General features: G+C 39.3%; 1 protein-coding gene across 1 annotated transcript in view; it reads left to right on the top strand.

The window, feature by feature from the left end:
* LOC126088199 (ATP-binding cassette sub-family C member 5-like) overlaps positions 1-19,145 on the top strand; it is a 274,779-nt gene that overhangs the window by 91,902 nt on the left and 163,732 nt on the right. The window contains exons 6-8 of the mRNA XM_049906328.1: positions 17,716-17,871; positions 17,960-18,063; positions 18,150-18,297. Of these exons, the coding sequence (XP_049762285.1) occupies positions 17,716-17,871; positions 17,960-18,063; positions 18,150-18,297 (408 nt within the window). The remainder of the gene's footprint in view (positions 1-17,715; positions 17,872-17,959; positions 18,064-18,149; positions 18,298-19,145) is intronic.

Genomic DNA, 19,145 nt, shown 5'->3' with positions numbered 1-19,145 from the left:
ACAAGATTCTTTCGATGTGCTGCCTTACGCTTGCCTTAAATCGGTCAAAGGATGTGAAAGGACAATTTAAAGTAGTTAATGTATTACTTTGCAAGAAAAACTTTGATCTGATTGGAAAGAGGTGGCTAAAAGTGATTCCTAAACACATGCGTTTATATGTTCTACAGAAATTCCATGACATTCCTGAGGTCAGACATCTAGTATTTATTAAGACATACAATAGCATCTGCAAGAGATTTTTCTGGCCAGGTTTATTTAGAAGTGTCCGTCACTATGTGTCGCACTGTCAAGAGTGCCAGAGGAGAAAGGCAGCTCCTCAGAAACCACATGGCCGACTCATACTAATTCCACCAGCCAAAATGCTCTTCCAGCGTGTTGGGATTGACCTCCTTGGATGTTTTCCAACGTCTGCTAGTGGCAATAGGTGGATTATTGTTTGAACTGATTATCTGACACACTATGCCATTACAAAAGCCGTGAAAACAGCTGAAGCATCCGAGGTAGCCAAATTCGTCGTGGAAGACATTGTATTAAAACACGGTGCCCCGAGGTCATTAATTCCGGATCGAGGGAAAGTTTTTCAGTTGCACTTTGTGACAGAGATAAACCGTCAGTGCAACATTACTCATCACATGACTGCTGCCTACCATCTGCAAACTAACAGTCTTACTGAACGCCTTAATAAGACCTTGGCCGACATGATATCATTGTTTGTCAGTGTCGAGCAAAGCAACTGGGATCAGGTGCTACCTTTTGTGACGTTTGCCTACAACACCGCCAAACAAGACACCACAGGATTTACGCCACTTTTCCTGGTGCGTGGGCATGAGACGACTACGACGATGGAAACTGTGTTTCCGTTGCATCCTGATGACGTGGATTATGACTACATCGGCCAGGTGTTAACCAGAGCTGAGGAAGCTTGGCAGTTAGCTCGACTTCGTATGCTGCAGGCTCAAGAAAACTATCGCCGTATGACACGAGCCACCTACCAGCCTGGTGACCTCGTCTGGATCTTCACTCCTGTTTGGAAGGTTGGTCTCTCTGAGAAGCTCATCAGGCGCTACTTTGGACCTTATAAGGTTGTAAGACACTTGTCTGATGTTACTTAAGATTTCGACCCTGACACAAGACGACGAAAGATCAGAGGTATGGTCCACGTCCTTCGAATGAAGCCCTATAAGGATCCTGCAACCCAGGGTAAATTCAAAGCTCCAGCGATGGGCAACAGGTGGAAAGGTGACGAAGAGCGTAGTGGCAAAAGAAGTTCTAAGGAGATCACAGCTATGGTGAGTATCAGTCATCAGGAGTCGGAGTATGCAGGACCTATGATTCGTTCCTGGACTAGGAAGACGTAACACGGAGATGCTGTTCTCTTAAGGAGGGAGCAATGTCACAGAAGAAACTGAGTAGCTCTGTGGTGTAGTGGTTGCGATACTAAACTGTTGCATGGAGGGTCGTGAATTCAAAACTCACCTGGACTGTACAATTTTAATTTCTATATTCGGTTTTAGTACATTCTAGAAGTGTCCACAAGTGTCAAGAATCATTGTACTGGAATGTTCTGTAGCCGTATATATACTGTATGTGTTCTGTCCGGAGGCAGTTCGCCCCGCACTCTTGTATGTGCAAGTGCTAAATAAACCTTTGTTAAGTGAAGTTAGTGTTCGTCATTCATCTAATTACACCTTCTACTTGACAATATTGTATAATCAAACAATGGAAAATCCAGGATGTAATGTAACAATATTACAGAAGGAAAGTTGCTACTCGCCATGTAGCGAAAATACTGAGTCGCGATAGCCACAACAAAAATTGTGTTAATCTTTTTGTTGTGCCTATTGCAACTCGGCATCTCCACTATATGCTCACTAGCAACTTTCCTTCTCTAATGTTGTATAATCAAATATTCGATAACAGGAAACAAAAATTCGGCATGGTATCTCACTGAGAGACTTGCCTTTTAATTACTCTTAGAGATTTGCAAGCAGTATTTACTACTATTATCATAAATGTAAAGCATTAATGTTTAAAGAAAAAAAAAAGTTAGTAAAGCCGTTTCGCAATTCCCTGAGTGGAGGTGCCAATTACATGTATTGAGGGGTTCCAGTGGTACATTTCTGTCGGCCCATCTTTCTTTGTGCCATTTTCGTTTTTGACACTGACCTTTTTGCATTGGTATTGAACACACACAGTTTCTGTAAGTTTAAGAAAAACTTCCACAAAATGAAAAATCTGGCAAGTATGTGCAGCAAAATACAAGAAGCTAGAACGAATTATCACCCTACATCAGAGCATATGCCATTTTCAAATTTCGTGATAAATTAAAACTGTGTGCCAGACAGGGAATTGAACCTGGGAACCCGGTCTGGCACACAGTTTTAGTTTGTCAGGAAGTTTCATGCAAGAACTGTTTTCACTCACTTGTGAATTTCTTGAAGTTGACGAAACTACTGGACATCGATGGAGGGGGAGGGGGTGTTAGCAGATATGCTGGTTGCTATATTCCACCCAATTTTGTGATTGTATGGATAACGTACCTTATCACAGCAGGAAGTTCGACAGAATGCCTGATAAATATGATTTCAGGATTACATTGTTAGAGTGGTTGCAAGACAAGCAAATAAACTGCAACAACTCAGTGTGGAAGGCTTAACTATTATCTAAAATAGAAGAAAACAGACCAGACATGAAAGTGTGTGTTGTTGATAAAATCGCTCAGAGCAGAGGCGGCGACGAGAGAAGCGGTGCAAAATTGGATTGCGAAATTCCCACTTCTCTTACAGTTGACTTACTTGAAAGGTTTAGCCGATCCTCTTCTATGGATATGCGGCTGTGTCAATGTCCACAACTTCTTCTCCTATATTTTCATGTCCACAAGTTTCATATAAGCATACAAACTCTTGGAAGTCAACTACGTCAATAACCATAAGATACTGTTAATTATAATTAAAATGTGGTGGCTTTAATAACCACCAGAAATCCAAAAACAGGTCTTGCTTCTAGCAAGCCTAACACCAAGAATTAAGTAAGAGTCTCTGGACACGTTTCAATTGTCTATAACAATTACAATTATTCGACCACCAAGGAGTAATACGTAGTTACTCCTTGCACCCTCCATACAGGTCCTATGGCGCGAGCGGCAAACACTTGTCGGCGTTGCTCCTCTGACGCAACTTCTGTCCTCCCATGACCAATGTCCATCCTGCACACAAAGACATGTGTTGCACAGTAAATAGGCTCTCTCTCTCACACTTATCTTTAAAACGTCGTGTGTTTGAGGCGGCAGAAGGTCGAGTGGTTCCAGGAATTAAGTGGGAATTCTCGAATCACCTCATAGTGACATGTCAAAGGAAAGATCTTATTAATGCTGCTTTTCTTTCATTTACTGCACAGGACTGACAAGGTTAATGCAGGAAAGTGCAGCAGTTGGAGCTAGAGTATTGGACACGAGCTGGAATAGTGGAAATGGTCATAGATTACGTTATCATCAGTATGTGACACACTCAAGCTATGATGATGACAGTGGTGATGATGATGATGATGATGATGATCTTGAGCACAAATGGCAGTGATCTTTAGTGAACATCATTCTGAGTAAACATCACTGCTGTGCTGTGTTTAATAAATGCGAAGTGCAATCAGGTTTCAAAAATTGTTTTTTGACTTTCGATTCATAGTGTTGTAAGTTGTGCATTCATTACTTTCATTTTTCATCATTTGCAATAAATAAATACTACGTAAGTTGTAGGTAAAACCCTCCAGCATGAATACGTCAACAAATTAGATGATTTCTCATCCTATGGAAGTGTCACGTAGGCGGACAGTACTTCACGAGTGCCGTGTCTGATTTCATGATCAGCACAAAATGTGGGTAGTGGTGCCAGCACTGCTGCAAGCAGCCAACGCTGTTTTCCCCTCGTCCCTCCTCTCCCCTCGGAGCCTTAATGCAGGGGTACGGCCGTTCCCAACAGCAGCCGCCTAAATCGTCAACTTATCGTGGATGAACCGTATGTCACACACTACGAAAGAAATTAATAAGTGAAATACACACAGGGATTGTTTACAAGAACTCGCGAAAGTCGATAGTATAGTCTAAAGCCCACTATCATCACTGCAAAAAGTTGTGTTAAGCTGTATACACACTGCCACTGGAAACATTATTTTCTACAGTGTTTTGCATCTTTTTCCGAGTTCGTTTCTGGTCCCTGCTTCTGTTTGCACAGGCAGCTAACATTTCTCACTATATTCACATTGCCTGCACTGCTATTTGTTTTGCTGTTTTCGTATTGTCAGCCATGTCATGTCTAGAGATGAGGAAACTGTAGTATGCAGTGCTGCATTATTAACACTTTGCTGCCCACATCTCTTGTACAAATTTATATGCTTGGTGCCAGCAGCACTAATTCAGATTACTTGGCATGTCGCCGGCCATTCTTGACATTATTGGGAGATTATAAATTGTTAAGTTTCACTAATCCCATCATTAGTTCTCATAAGTTCTCAACCACGTTCCCCTACTTTCATGAAATTTTGAAGATATACATAAGCAAATAGTTACAGAATTTGATTGTTTCATATATTTGTTTAATTGCATTGTCTTTGGTACTTAGTATTTCTCTTTCATATGATATGCAGCAAAACAGTCCCCAAGATGTAACGCAACGCCACAAGACTTGCAGATTAAGATGTTTTTTTTTTTTTTAAAAAAAGATACATGGCAGTTTCTTCATTTTCGTTCGTTCATTCCGGAAATATTAGTTGGTGTTGCTTTATGTGACCGGGAAGTGTGTCAACTGGATCATGATGAGTCATATGCAATGTAGTGGAAACCTCCAAGTTTTCCTCCGCACTTATTGTAAGTAATCATATCACCTCTTTCGTCTGCCATGATGAAAGGGCACAAGTACTTATAAAAACAAAAAAAACTTGTTGACGTGTGTAACTTACTGTTATCTAAACAAAACCCCAACAGAATGCGAAAGATACCAAAGTGCTGTCGCCAGCTGCTGCGTGATACTATGCTCTCGACACCACTGTGGTGTCACCGGCCACTGAGCGATACCATGCACGCGACACCACTGTGGTGTCACTGGCCGTTGACCACTATTTTCTTGTGACACTTTGTGGTGTCGCCGGACGACAGAGTGTTAATACATGAAGGTTTGTGCAAACAAAATGAAAGACAGTGCTGCCATTCATTCTTCTTTTATTTATTTAGTGTGTCTTTTGACCTGAAAGCCAAAAACGTCTGTCAGTGTTTAATAGTTTTACAGGATAAGGTTGCATTTATCAAAGAATTAAGTAACTGCTTTTAAAACTACTCCAGTGGTACCTCATTTAATGAGCATCTCCCTTAATACACAGTTCACATAACAAACAATAGAAACTGTAATAAAATGGCTCACTTAATAAGCGATGCTTCGCGTAATGAGTGATTATGATTTAGTGTGACACGTTGTTCGAGTGCGGGGGGGAGGGGGGGGGGGGTTCAACAATATGAATTCCTTTTTTTGTCGCCAGTGGCATATGAATAATGTCTTTAGTATGTACTGCAGTCTGGGTGTAGCGCTCTTTCTGCTGCCATCTTAGTGCAGCCTGTGATCACACATTTTTTCCAAACTTGTGTTCCCACAGTGTTTATCTGTGTGAAATTTTAATAACCTCCATAGAAATGTCCCCAAAGATAAAGCTGCTAGAAGGCGCCATGAGAGAAAGAAAATGACCTTAGAAATGAAACGTAAAATCATTGAAAAACGTGAACCTGCGTTGCTCATTCAGCATGCACATACAATCGGTCTACATCAATTATTTGCACTATCCTCAAGAACAAGGACAAGATTAAGGAGCTAGATGCTTCAAAGGGAGTATTTAAACAATGGTTTCATATTCTGGATGATGTCTAAAGGTTGCTCCTTAATGTGGATAAAGGAAAACCAATTGCAAGGCAACACTATTAATGAGAACATCGTTTGTGAGAAGATGAGAATGATTTTCACCAACCTCATTAAAAATACGCCACAACCATCAGCAGCCAAAGAAGTGTTCAAAGGAAGTCGTGGGTGGCTCAAGAAGTTTAAGAGCACAGCGTTGTGAAGCACAACAAAGCGGCCAGCTCTGATACAAAGGCAGCAAAAAACTTCATCAGCAACAAGTTGCTTGCGGATTCTGAAGATAATCTGCTGCAAGAGATGGGTCTATTCTGGAAAAAGATGCTGAAGCATACGTTTATAACAGCAGAGGAAATGCATTGTTCGGTCAAAAGCCAATGAAAGGCTGTCTCACACTGCTATTCTGTGCCAATGCAATCAGCAGTTTGAAAATTAAACTGCTGCTTGTTTACCATTCAAAAACTCTTATGACCCTTCAAGAAGTGTAAAATCCTGAAGAACAGCTTAAATGTGATGTGGAGGTTCAACAACAAGGCTTGGGTGATGCATGATCTTCTTATGATTGCATCAGTGAAGTGTTTGGTCCTTTGGTGAAAAAATTTTTTATGCTTCAAAATGAATCTGCCCTTAAATGCCTTACTTGTTATGGACATTGCTCCTGCCTGTTTTCCAGGTCTACAAGACCACCTCCTTGAAGAATTTCAGTTCATCAAGATTCAGTTTCTGCCTCCTAACACCACTCCATTACTCCAGGCTATGGACCAGGAGATTATTTCACATTTTGAAGCAAGCTACGACAAACGACCTTACTTTCTTTTCTACAGTCTTTCTCAGAGCGTTTTGTTTTATTGCTGTTCTTGTACTGCTTGCTTCATATATTCCACAAGCAGCTGTCAGCGTGGTACAACGACAACAGCTTGACGATCTGCTGCCTCGCATACTGCAATAATTTTTTTGAAAAACTTAATACAGCAAGAGAAAACAAAACATGTAACAACTCAATATGACAGATAACACAATACAACATACAAACATATGATTGCACCATTTTGTAGTGACATGTGGTAGCTGGCCTGAAACATTGTTTCATTTGATCTGTACGGACACTGAGTTTCCATGTTTTGAAAGATGTTTCCAAATGGTGTCCACATAAAATATCCACAAACATGTTTCAAAACCAAACCATGTCTCAAGCTTTGTGTGGTCTTAGCTCGAAGTCTATTCGATCCAATTAAACTGCATCAACACGTGAAGTTTTGAAAAATCTGTGCGCAGTGAGTTCCCCATCAACTGACAGCCGAACAGTGCAATATTCAAATGGTGCCATCTTTTGAGTCATCTGCAATGTTATCATGAGGAGGCATACAGCTTTCTGTTGCGCATTGCCACAGGTGACGAAACATGGTGTCACCATTTTGTACCAGAAAGCAAGTGTCAGAGCAAGCAGCGGAAACATGCAACTTGACACCTCCAAAGAAATTAAAGACCATGCGCACCAGTTCTGGTAAGGTCATGATGTCCTTTTTTACCACAAGGGCTCACTGCTTGTCGAGCTCGTGTAACAGAGAAACACCATCAATGCCAGCATTATCAAGCCACTTTACAGAACCTCAGATGAGCCATCAAGTTGAAACGCCGAGGCATGTTGTCCAATGGCATTATCCGCCTGCATGATAATGCCTGCCCACACAAGGCCAATGCAGTGAAGACGACATTGCAGCAGTTTCAGTGGGCAATGCTGGAACATTCACAGTATAGTCTGTACCTTTCACCGTGTGACTTCCATGTGTGTGGACCTTTAAAACAAGCTATTTGCAGACATCGATTCGCAACAGATGATGAAGTGTGTGACTGGGTCCAGACCTGAAACTGACAGCAGCCTACTAGCTTCTTCAGAGATGGAATCAACTGGCTAGTGTCACAATGAGAAAAATGTGCGAACAGTTTTGGCGACTATTTTTGAGTGTGTGTACTGTTTATAACTACATAAAATCGTTACCGTTCCTTTAGACTAGTGACTAGGTTTCATTTGAATGCCGCTTATAATTTCCTTCACTTATTCGGATGTTACACAATGTACTGGCGGGGATTACAATTTTTAATCATATATGTCAAATATGTTTCACTTGTATTGTGGGGGTTTTAACGTTTTCCTTGATTCTGCATTTTCCTCAATTTTGCAGTTTTTAAGTGTGGAACCCACCAAAAACATAAAACAGGTGATTCACTGTGCTATGTAACAAATATTCAACTTGCTTAATTTTCAATGGGCTATTGCTGTTTTGACTACTTGCCTGTAAATTATAGAATCAAATGTAAAAGAGTAATTGAATTGTTGCGTGAGACAGCACTAGAAACATCCCGAGGACCATTTTTCATAACTTTGTAGTTTCAGGCATGTAATGTTGTAGTGTACACCATTTATTACTTACTGAATGTGATACCACTGAAAGAGTCAATTTATTTGCTTATAGAATGTTGGTTGATTTGCCATTGAGGGGTCATACTGCTTGAAGATTAGGTATGTTGTATTCTGTTGTATGAGAAAAAGTCCTAAAATGTCTGGTAGATTGAAGCTTTCTTGACTGTAGGAATCTTGCAAGATCTTATTTATTTGTACACTTCTTATTTATGTAGAAAAGGAAAGAATGAATTGTGAATTGTGGTGAGCTTGTATGTCAGGAGTGTATATTAGTTGTAGGTGTTTGCACAAATGCCTCTTGTGCAGATGACTGACTGCATATGCTCAAAGAGTGTTAAGAAGCATATAAATGCCATGAATATACAATGAACACACATTAATGAGAAGTATATTATCAGGAGAAACAAAATTGGCATTCTACAGATCGGAGTGTCGAATGCCCGATTCCTTAATCGGGTAGGTAGGTTAGAAAATTTAAAAAATGGAAATGCATAGATTAAAGATAGATGTAGTGGGAGTTAGTGAAGTTCATTGGCAGGTGGAACAGGACAGTGGGCCATGTGAATATAGGGTTATAAATATAAAATCAAATAAGGATTATGCAGGAATAGGTTTGATACAGTATAAAAAAAATACTATGAACAGCATAGTGAATGCATCATTGCAGCCAAGATAGACATGAAACCCACAACCACCACTGTAGTACAAGTCTATATGTTAACTAGCTCTGCATATGATGAAGAGATTGCAAAAATGTCTGATGAGATAAAAGAAATTATCGAGATAGTTAAGGGACATGAAAATTTAATGGTCATGGGGGACTGGAATTCGATAGTAGGAAAAGGCAGAGAAGGAGAAGGAATAGAATAGTAGTTGAATATGGACTGAGAGAAAGAAATAAAAGAGGAAGCCGCCTGGTGGAATGTTGCACAGAGCATAATTTAATCATAGATAACACTTTGTTTAAAAATCATGAGAGTGAGTTGTATAGGTGGAAGAGACCTGGAGACAACGGAAGATTTCGCATTGATTATATAATGGTAAGTCAGAGATTTAGGAACCAGTTTTTAAATTATAAGACATTTACAGGGGCAGATGCGAATGCTGATGACAATTTATTGCTCATAAATTGTAGATTAAAACTGAAGAAACTGCAAAAATGCAGGAATTCAAGGAGATGGGACCTGGATAAATTGAAAGAACGAGAGGTTGTAGAGAGTTTTGGATTGAGGATTGGGGTCAGTTGACAAGAACAGGGGAAAGGAATACAGTAGAAGAAGATTGGGGGAGCTTTAAGAGATGAAATAGTGAAGGCAGCAGAGGCTCAAGTAGGTAAAAAGATGAGGGCTAGTAGAAATCCCTGGGTAACACAAAAGCTATTGAATTTAATTGATGAAAGGAGAAAATACAAAATTGCAGTAAATAAAGCAGGAGAAAGAAAATACGGACGTTCAAAAAATGAGATAGACAGGAAATGCAAAATGGCTAAGCACGAATGGCTACAGAACAAATATTAGGATTTAGAGGCATATATCACTAGGGGGAAGATGAACGCCGCCTACAGGAAAATTAAAGAGACCTTTAGAGGAAAGAGAACTGCCTGTATGAATATCAAGAGCTCAGATGGAAAACCAGTCCTTAGCTAAGAAGGGAAATCAGAAAGAGGGAAGGAGTATTTCAGAGGTTCTATACAAGTGAGATGTACTTGAGGGCAATATTACGGAAATGGAAGAGGACATAGATGAAGATGAGATGGGAGATATTATACTGCATGAAGAATTTGGCAGAGCACTGAAAGACCTTAGGTGAAACAAGACCCGGGAGGAGACAGCGTTCTGTTAGAACTACTGATAGCGTTGGGGGAACCAGCCGTGACAAAAATCTTTCACTGATGAGCAAATGTATGAGACAGGCAAAATACCCTCTCACTTTGAGAAGAATATAATAATTCCAATTCCAAAGAAAGTCTATCAGTTGTATGGTAAAAAAGTATGGTAAAAAATTACACAAATTTTTACAGAAGAATGGAAAAACTGGTAGAAGCCAAACAATGGACCCATCAGACACCTTCAGTTGTGCCACTTACATGCAGTTACCATTGGTAGCAAAATGGTTATAATCAAGCCGCAATTTGCATCATTTTCCTTTCAATGCTTGCTCTAAGGATGATAGGCGGGCTGCTAGCTTGTTGATTTACAGACTGTCTAATAATAAATCAATACTTAAATATACAGCTCTAAAATCGACAGTGTATTTACTATGTGCAGCCAATATTTTTGTAGGCAGGTATGTCAATATTGTTTCCTCCGATATATTGATACTCCCCCCCCCCCCCCCCCCCCCCCCCCTCCTCCCTGATATATTGAGAGTAACAGTCATAGTTGGAGCTCCACACATCTGCATCTGTCAAGAAAAAGTTTCACCATCAGTGGTTAAGGGAGCAGTGTGCATCAAATTTATTTTCTAAAACCAGCCACAAATTTTGATATTGTCAGGTAGGCTACTGGATTCATTAAAAAGCATAGATCTGTTTTCTAAGAGCACCTGAAAAGAACTGACTGTGTGAATTGGATGCATTGTTGATTTGAAAGAGAGTGCCATTTTTAGACAAGATATCTATACCCAGTATGCAGTTGGTCATTTAAAGAATAAAAACAAAGCTCTGTATTCTGGCCCAGACAGGGCGTTTGGGTCTAACCATCTACTGCTGTACTGTGCCAGTGGCATAATTCGGATGCTGTACAGAGGGTCATGGGATCAGCACACCATTCCCCTGATTGTTGTTGGCTTTCTTGACCTTGAAGGTGCTATTTCTCAACCAAGTAACTCCTCGATCTGCTTCTAAAAAAAAGAGGGTTAGTGCATCCCATTCCAGTCCTTTCACCAAGCAAAACTCTGCTGGTAGTTCCAGGAATCAAACCTGGGTCCTCTGTGTAGCAGCCAGACATGCTGGCCACTGAGCTAAGGAGGTGCACTACATGGTTATCTAACATGTCCTACTCTGCAGTTCGTCCCCAGAAATTAAAAATAAGAGCAACAGAATGCAATGCAGCTGCACACTTTACCTATCAAGAGCCACCTTCATGTTGAATATTCAGAAATAGACACAGTACAACATGTTAGTTCGTTGTTCTGACTGCCACACTGAACAGTTGACCTCTTGCAAGCTAGATGATAACTTTTTAAATTGGTATATTGTTGGTTAAGTTTGAGAGAGAACATTTTGTTAATGCAGTAAATAAGTACACATCTCATTAGCTGAGAAAATATTGTATGATAAACAGGTAAAGTGTTTTCTGCAATCTTCTTTAATGGAAACATTTAGTTTGAATATTTTTCTGCTTTACTAAGTATACACCCCCCCCATGAACCATGGACCTTGCCGTTGGTGGGGAGGCTTGCGTGCCTCAGCGATACAGATAGCCATACCGTAGGTACAACCACAACGGAGGGGTATCTGTTGAGAGGCCAGACAAACGTGTGGTTCCTGAAGAGGGGCAGCAGCCTTTTCAGTAGTTGCAAGGGCAACAGTCTGGATGATTGACTGATCTGGCCTTGTAACAATAACCAAAACGGCCTTGCTGTGCTGGTACTGCGAACGGCTGAAAGCAAGGGGAAACTACGGCCGTAATTTTTCCCGAGGGCATGCAGCTTTACTGTATGATTAAATGATGATGGCGTCCTCTTGGGTAAAATATTCCGGAGGTAAAATAGTCCCCCATTCGGATCTCCGGGCGGGGACTACTCAAGAGGATGTCATTACCAGGAGAAAGAAAACTGGCGTTCTACGGATCGGAGCGTGGAATGTCAGATCCCTTAATCGGGCAGGTAGGTTAGAAAATTTAAAAAGGGAAATGGATAGGTTAAAGTTAGATATAGTGGGAATTAGTGAAGTTCGGTGGCAGGAGGAACAAGACTTCTGGTCAGGTGACTACAGGGTTATAAACACAAAGTCAAATAGGGGTAATGCAGGAGTAGGTTTAATAATGAATAGGAAATACCCCCAGACTTCAAGAAGAATATAATAATTCCAATCCCAAAGAAAGCAGGTGCTGACAGATGTGAAAATTACCGAACAATCAGTTTAATAAGCCACAGCTGCAAAATACTAACACGAATTCTCTACAGACGAATGGAAAAACTAGTAGAAGCCAACCTCGGGGAAGATCAGTTTGGATTCCGTAGAAATAATGGAACACGTGAGGCAATACTGACTTTACGACTTATCTTGGAAGAAAGATTAAGGAAAGGCAAACCTACGTTTCTAGCATTTGTAGACTTAGAGAAAGCTTTTGACAATGTTGACTGGAATACTCTCTTTCAAATTCTAAAGGTGGCAGGGGTAAAATACAGGGAGCGAAAGGCTATTTACAATTTGTACAGAAACCAGATGGCAGTTATAAGAGTCGAGGGGCATGAAAGGGAAGCAGCGGTTGGGAAGGGAGTAAGACAGGGTTGTAGCCTCTTCCCGATGTTATTCAATCTGTATATTGAGCAAGCAGTAAAGGAAACAAAAGAAAAATTCGGAGTAGGTATTAAAATCCATGGAGAAGAAATAAAAACTTTGAGGTTCGCCGATGACATTGTAATTCTGTCAGAGACAGCAAAGGACTTGGAAGAGCAGTTGAATGGAATGGATGGTATCTTGAAGGGAGGAATAAGATGAACATCAACAAAAGCAAAACGAGCATAATGGAATGTAGTCAAATTAAGTCGGGTGATGCTGAGGGAATTAGATTAGGAAATGAGACACTTAAAGTAGTAAAGGAGTTTTGCTATTTGGGGAGCAAAATAACTGATGATGGTCGAAGTAAAGAGGATATAAAATGTAGACTGGCAATGGCAAGGAAAGCGTTTCTGAAGAAGAGGAATTTGTTAACATCGAGTATAGATTTAAGTGTCAGGAAGTCATTTCTGAAAGTATTTGTATGGAGTGTAGCCATGTATGGAAGTGAAACATGGACGGTAAATAGTTTGGACAAGAAGAGAATAGAAGCTTTCGAAATGTGGTGCTACAGAAGAATGCTGAAGATTAGGTGGGTAGATCACATAACTAATGAGGAAGTATTGAATAGGATTGGAGAGAAGAGAAGTTTGTGGCACAACTTGACCAGAAGAAGGGATCGGTTCGTAAGACATGTTCTGAGGCATCAAGGGATCACCAATTTAGTATTGGAAGGCAGCGTGGAGGGTAAAAATCGTAGGGGGAGACCAAGAGATGAATACACTAAGCAGATTCTGAAGGATGTAGGTTGCAGTAAGTACTGGGAGATGAAGAAGCTTGCACAGGATAGAGAAGCATGGAGAGCTGCATCAAACCAGTCTCAGGACTGAAGACCTCAACAACAACATAAGTATACACATCCTCTCAGAGAGATGTTCCTCAGTGCTCAGTGTGTGAGGATCCCTTATTGTCACATACAGAGATAATTGCTATTACTTATAATATTTGAGAGTCAACTAATTAAATTGCTTTGTTTGCAGTGACTATGTTGCAGTTCCTTTTGTTTCACCGATGCGGAATTTCAAAATAATTGCTGCCTGCTGACAATGTTTTGAATGAAGTCTGATTGTTGTTGTTGTTGTTTCTGTTGCTGTTTAGTGCAGGCACTGTGTAACAGTTGGCAGACACAGCTGGGTTGGGAATTTGAGTGGGCCGACACCATTCTCTTAAAGTTGCTAATCTGTTTGTTAGATGATTATTCATGCCACATTATTCATTACAGACTTCCAGTGTGAAAATATCGATGTCGCATAGTGGCACGCAGAATCTTTATTAATTGTGCACATTTTGAAGTGTTTGCAATGAGTTATGCTTTAGACAGTAAGTCATGCTTTTCATGACAGCAACAGCAACAACAACAACAACAATAATAATAATAATAATAATAATAATAATACTCTTTTTCATAGTACCCTAAATTATCCACGTCCTTCAATTTTCAACCATTGGATCATATCTGTCTCTTCATTAATGGAATTAAGAGAGGCAGCAGGATTTTTGTAGTGTCATGCCCACCAATGATTGTATTATGAGTGCTACATGACAGTCAATTTCTATCATGCATATACAGCTAGCTGTTGGATCTGTCATTCCCTTTACTTTGCCCCTATATCTTCTATACTTTTGTTATTTCTCCCCTGTTTCAGTCAAAGTAACCTTTGGTTCAGAAAATTCATGGTTTTAATGCTTGTTAAAGGAGTCCATGATTTCATAATTCTGCATCTACATGTGTACTGTGTCAACCTGTTTCAGTCAGAGTAACCTTTGGTTCATAAAATTCATGGTGTAATGCTTGTTAAAGATTTCTGTCCCTGATTTCATCTGCATCTACATGTGTTCTGCGTGAGCCAGATTACAGTGTGTGGTAGATGATACTTAATGTATCATTATCATTACTCCCTTTTCCACTCTCATTTCAGAATGGTATATGGGAAAAAGTAAATATCCGTAAGCTTCCATATGGTCTTAGAAACCCCTGATTCTACCATAATGGTCATTTAGTGAGGTTTGTATGGGAGGGAGTATAGACGGTCGTTCAGTAAAAAATGCCCCAGTTGTTTTTACAGCTTTTAATGTATATATAAGAAAATGTACTCTTAGCTGCTTCAGATTTGATGTTTCTTCTGCACATATGGGAAGTTTCAAACAGTTCTGACAGATGGCAGAATCATAGTGAACCCTCAAAATGGTGTCTACGTAAGACACTCGTAAAAAGTAACATGCTGTTATTGAATTCTTGGTTGTTGGGGGAAAAAACATACATAAACTTTGTATGCAGTGTATGGTAATGATCCAGATGTTAAGAGTAGTGTTGGGCAATGGGTAAAAAGAAAAAAAGCTGAAGCATCTGAAGTGCAGGGACTGAGCTCCTTGATCATTTTAGGATGTCCTGTGACAGCCACAGCTCGTGAAATTGTGTGTTGTGCAGATGTCATTACTGAGCAGAATGGCACATCACCACTTGGAAAGTTGGCTCTACAGCTACCAGCGAGCATTGAAAGTGCATGTGCAATGATAGACACTCTTTGATATAGTAGAAGTGTGCTCAGGATGGATTCCACAAATGCTCACAGCAGACCACAAGATTCAAAGAATAGTCATTTCACCTGAACTGTTGAAGTAGTTTGAGGTCAGCTTAGAATTTTTTCCTGTCACAGATTGTGACAAGTGACAGAAGATGAAGCCTTGGTGCATCACTTTGTGCCAGTAACTGAAAGGTGGTCACTGGAGTGGCATCATCCACAATCACAAAAAAGAAGAAATTCAAGGGAGCTCCATCTGATGAGCGCATAATTCATGCTGTGAAACAGGGCTACGAGGACAGGACAAGTGTTACTACCAATAGGGAATACATGCTCTTACACAATGCTGGCGTAAGTCCATAGAATGTGATGGAGACAGGCTAGTAAAATGGTACATGCAAAAGAAATAATGATTGAAATTGTCACCAAATTCTAACTCTTGAGGATAAGGGGTTCTGAGAAAAAAATTGTAGTGTATTATTCATTGAATGAGCTTTGAAATATGTTGCATGCCTCTTATTGGAACATGCATTTTTGGGATTTTAGTCTTAAACCTTTCCATCGAGCGTATCACCACTGTCGTAGAGTTTGTCACAAGAGCTTTATGATTACCTCCAAGACTCTACTTTATTTGCTATACAAACTCTTGCTGCAATGCTGTGCTCTTTGTCCTTTTTATTTCCCCCATTAATAGAATGAGGTAAGGTTACCAACTGATATTGAGTACTCAAGAATCACTTGTTTACAGGTTTTATAAGCTACTTTCTTTGCAGGTAAATTAAATTTATGTAAGATTTTCTGAATGAATTTCTCGGACACCATCCTAACATTTTCAATACCAGTGGATGTGGACTCCTAGATATGTAACAACAGTGACTGTTTCTAATTATTGACAACCAAATGTGTAATCAAACAGTGAGTCCTTTTACCTGTATATGCACAATACGTTACATTTGTTTAGGCTGGAGTTCAGCTGCTATTTCTTGCACCAAATGTCAATCAACCGTAGGTTTTCTTGCATTTGATTACCATTTACTGGTGTTGCTATTTCCCTATATACAACAGCATCATCTCTGAAGAGACTCGTGAAACTTCTACCAGATACTTTATGTATACTGTCAGCAGTAACTGCTTTATAACATTCTGAGTATGCTCATAACTACTATCACATGTAATAATTTCTTCCCATGAAGAACAAGCTGTTGAGTTTTACCTATTAGAAGGTCCTCAGTCACCTACAAAGATGGCCCATTATCCTGTGTCCATGTGTTTTGTTCACTAAGTTGCAGTACAGAATTGTAACAAATGCCTCTGGAAATCAAGGAAAACAACATAAAGTTTGGTCCACTGTCTGCTGCCTTGTGGATGTCAAGGGGAAGCAGAGTGAGATGTGTTTCTCATTATCACTCTTTGTAGAATTCATGTTGATTCCTACAGAAAAGTTTTTGATCTCCATAAAAGTTGTAAATTGTGAGCATAAAGTGTGTTCCAAAATTCTACATCAGTAATACAGGCCTGTATTCATGTGTGTTTGTCAAATGACTCATCTTGAAATGACCTACACTTCTTCCAGTTACTTGTAGTGCTTTGTTGCTACAGCAACCTTTAAAAAACTATCGTTAAAAGGGAAGCAAGTTCTTTCATATAATATCTTCAGAATCTGCAAGATCTGGCTGCCCTCCCATTGTTGGCACGATTTTAGATAATTTTCCATTCTCTTGCCACTTATCTCAATATTTGCCATTTTGGGATTTGTGTGACAGTTTGGAGGAGGAACCATACAATTATTCTCCTTAGTGGTATAATTTCAGAAGGTAGAATTCAGTATTTTGACCTTCTGTGTGTCCGTTTGACTGCCATTTTGAAAACTGAGCAACTGTATGGATGACTTTGATTCATGTACTAATTTTAAATAATGCCAAAACTTTGCATGATTATTCTTCAGATAGGCAAACAGATTTATACTTTTGCTGTCCTTGAATGCTTCTTGTGTCTCTCTCTGTACACTCTATTTGGTATCTTTCAGCCTTTGTTTACAAAGAAGGTTTTGGTTTTGTTTATTTCTGTGAGAAAGTGCTCCTTGTTTTCATAGCAACATTCTAATATGGCTATTGAACCACAGCTTATCTTTCCTACCCCTCACAAACTTACTTAGCACATACAAATCTTAAACGTGGTGTACAGATCCTCCTGCGTTACGTTTGATTGTCCTAGATTATTATTCCATATTAATATCGGATACAACTGTATTAAATTATATAGTTTCTATTATATTTGTAAATATTGCTGTTAGTCATGTACCAGTTTTTAGTGCACAGTGAGAAAAATAATGATGCTCTATAATTCACTGTACCTAATATCAAAAATCTTTTTCAGCAACAAGAGTGCAAGGAGCTATGCAACACCTTATATACAAGAAAATGTTGTTACTACGAACTGGAGGAGACAGAGTGCTGGGTCAAATACTCACCTTTGTAACAAATGAGCAGGAAAGAATCTTTGAAGCTTGCCATATGGGTGTCCTCTTACTAGGTTAGTAAATTTAATGACTATAAATGCTGAATTTGAAATAAAATTTTTGGCAACAAGAATTTAACTGGACAATAATTTTCACCCCCAGGTACCCCAGTGATGTTTGTGATGTGTGTTGCATATTCTCTTCTTGTTCTTGGACCATGGGCATTGGTTGGAAATGTTGTTATCCTTCTGTTCTATCCAGTTATGGTAATCAGTGATGTTTTATAATTTGTGTTGACTATTTGTATTACTCATTTTGAATGTAATAATCTGTCATAAGGATTCATTTTCAGGCAGGGATTGCTAGCTTAACAAGTATGGTCCGTATTAGTACAGTAAAGGTTACAGATCAGAGAGTTGGACTGATGAGTGAAATATTAAACAGTATACGTCTTATCAAGATGTACGCTTGGGAAGACAGCTTTGCCAACAAAATTGCAAGTGAGTATGAGATTATACTTTTGTACTCATGCTCAAGGTGTGTTGTGATCATCAGTTAAAAGGGGAAAAGTTGTTTAGTCTCACTTCTACGATTTCGAGATCAGTTTTAAGGATTCTTGCTGTTTATACCACTGTACTTAATAGTGCTACAATGTTTGTTGGGTGGAGTAATCTGATGAACGGTTAAATCGATATGCAACTTCAATGCTTATGAATACTTTCTGTTTCAAAGAAAATATGGAATGTTGGGATGGTATTTTTTCAGGATGAGATTATACCCATAAAATGGTTTACTTTTTAGCAGTGCCCCAACTAATAATAATAATTATAATCATGATAATAATAACTGCAGATAATTCTCTCTCGCATACAAAAACAATTTATTGGCACATACAGAATTATGGTTTCTGTTCTTTTATACAATACACAGGACTTCAAACCTTTTGTGGATCAACCTGCTACTTTCACGTGAAATGCTTTCTCTTCAGACCATTAACAGTATTGATGCTTAACAAGTGCTACAGTCCATTGCAAATTTATCATTTTCATAATTGAGGCATAGGAGAGTTGTTCTTTAAGAATGAGTGATACCCTCTCAGTAATATCACTGGTGATCTTTCTGGAAAGTGTAGTACTGTCCTTCTGTGTATCCATTTCATAGCTAGGAAACTGAATTTCAAGTATCACTTAATATAATTTAATTAGTATGAAGATTAAATAACTTTTAAAAAATCTTATAGGACATATGAATCAGATAGTGTGTGTATCAAAAGGAAAAGTCACTCAAGACACATTTAAAAAATTGTATGAAACATAATTGCTGGTAAGTATTTACCCCTAGGACAGAA

This window comes from Schistocerca cancellata, chromosome 1, assembly GCF_023864275.1.
Source record: "Schistocerca cancellata isolate TAMUIC-IGC-003103 chromosome 1, iqSchCanc2.1, whole genome shotgun sequence".
NCBI classification, from domain to species: Eukaryota; Metazoa; Arthropoda; class Insecta; order Orthoptera; family Acrididae; genus Schistocerca; species Schistocerca cancellata.
Note: the sequence above shows the minus strand (reverse complement) of the source record. Positions and strands in the feature narration are given on the sequence as shown.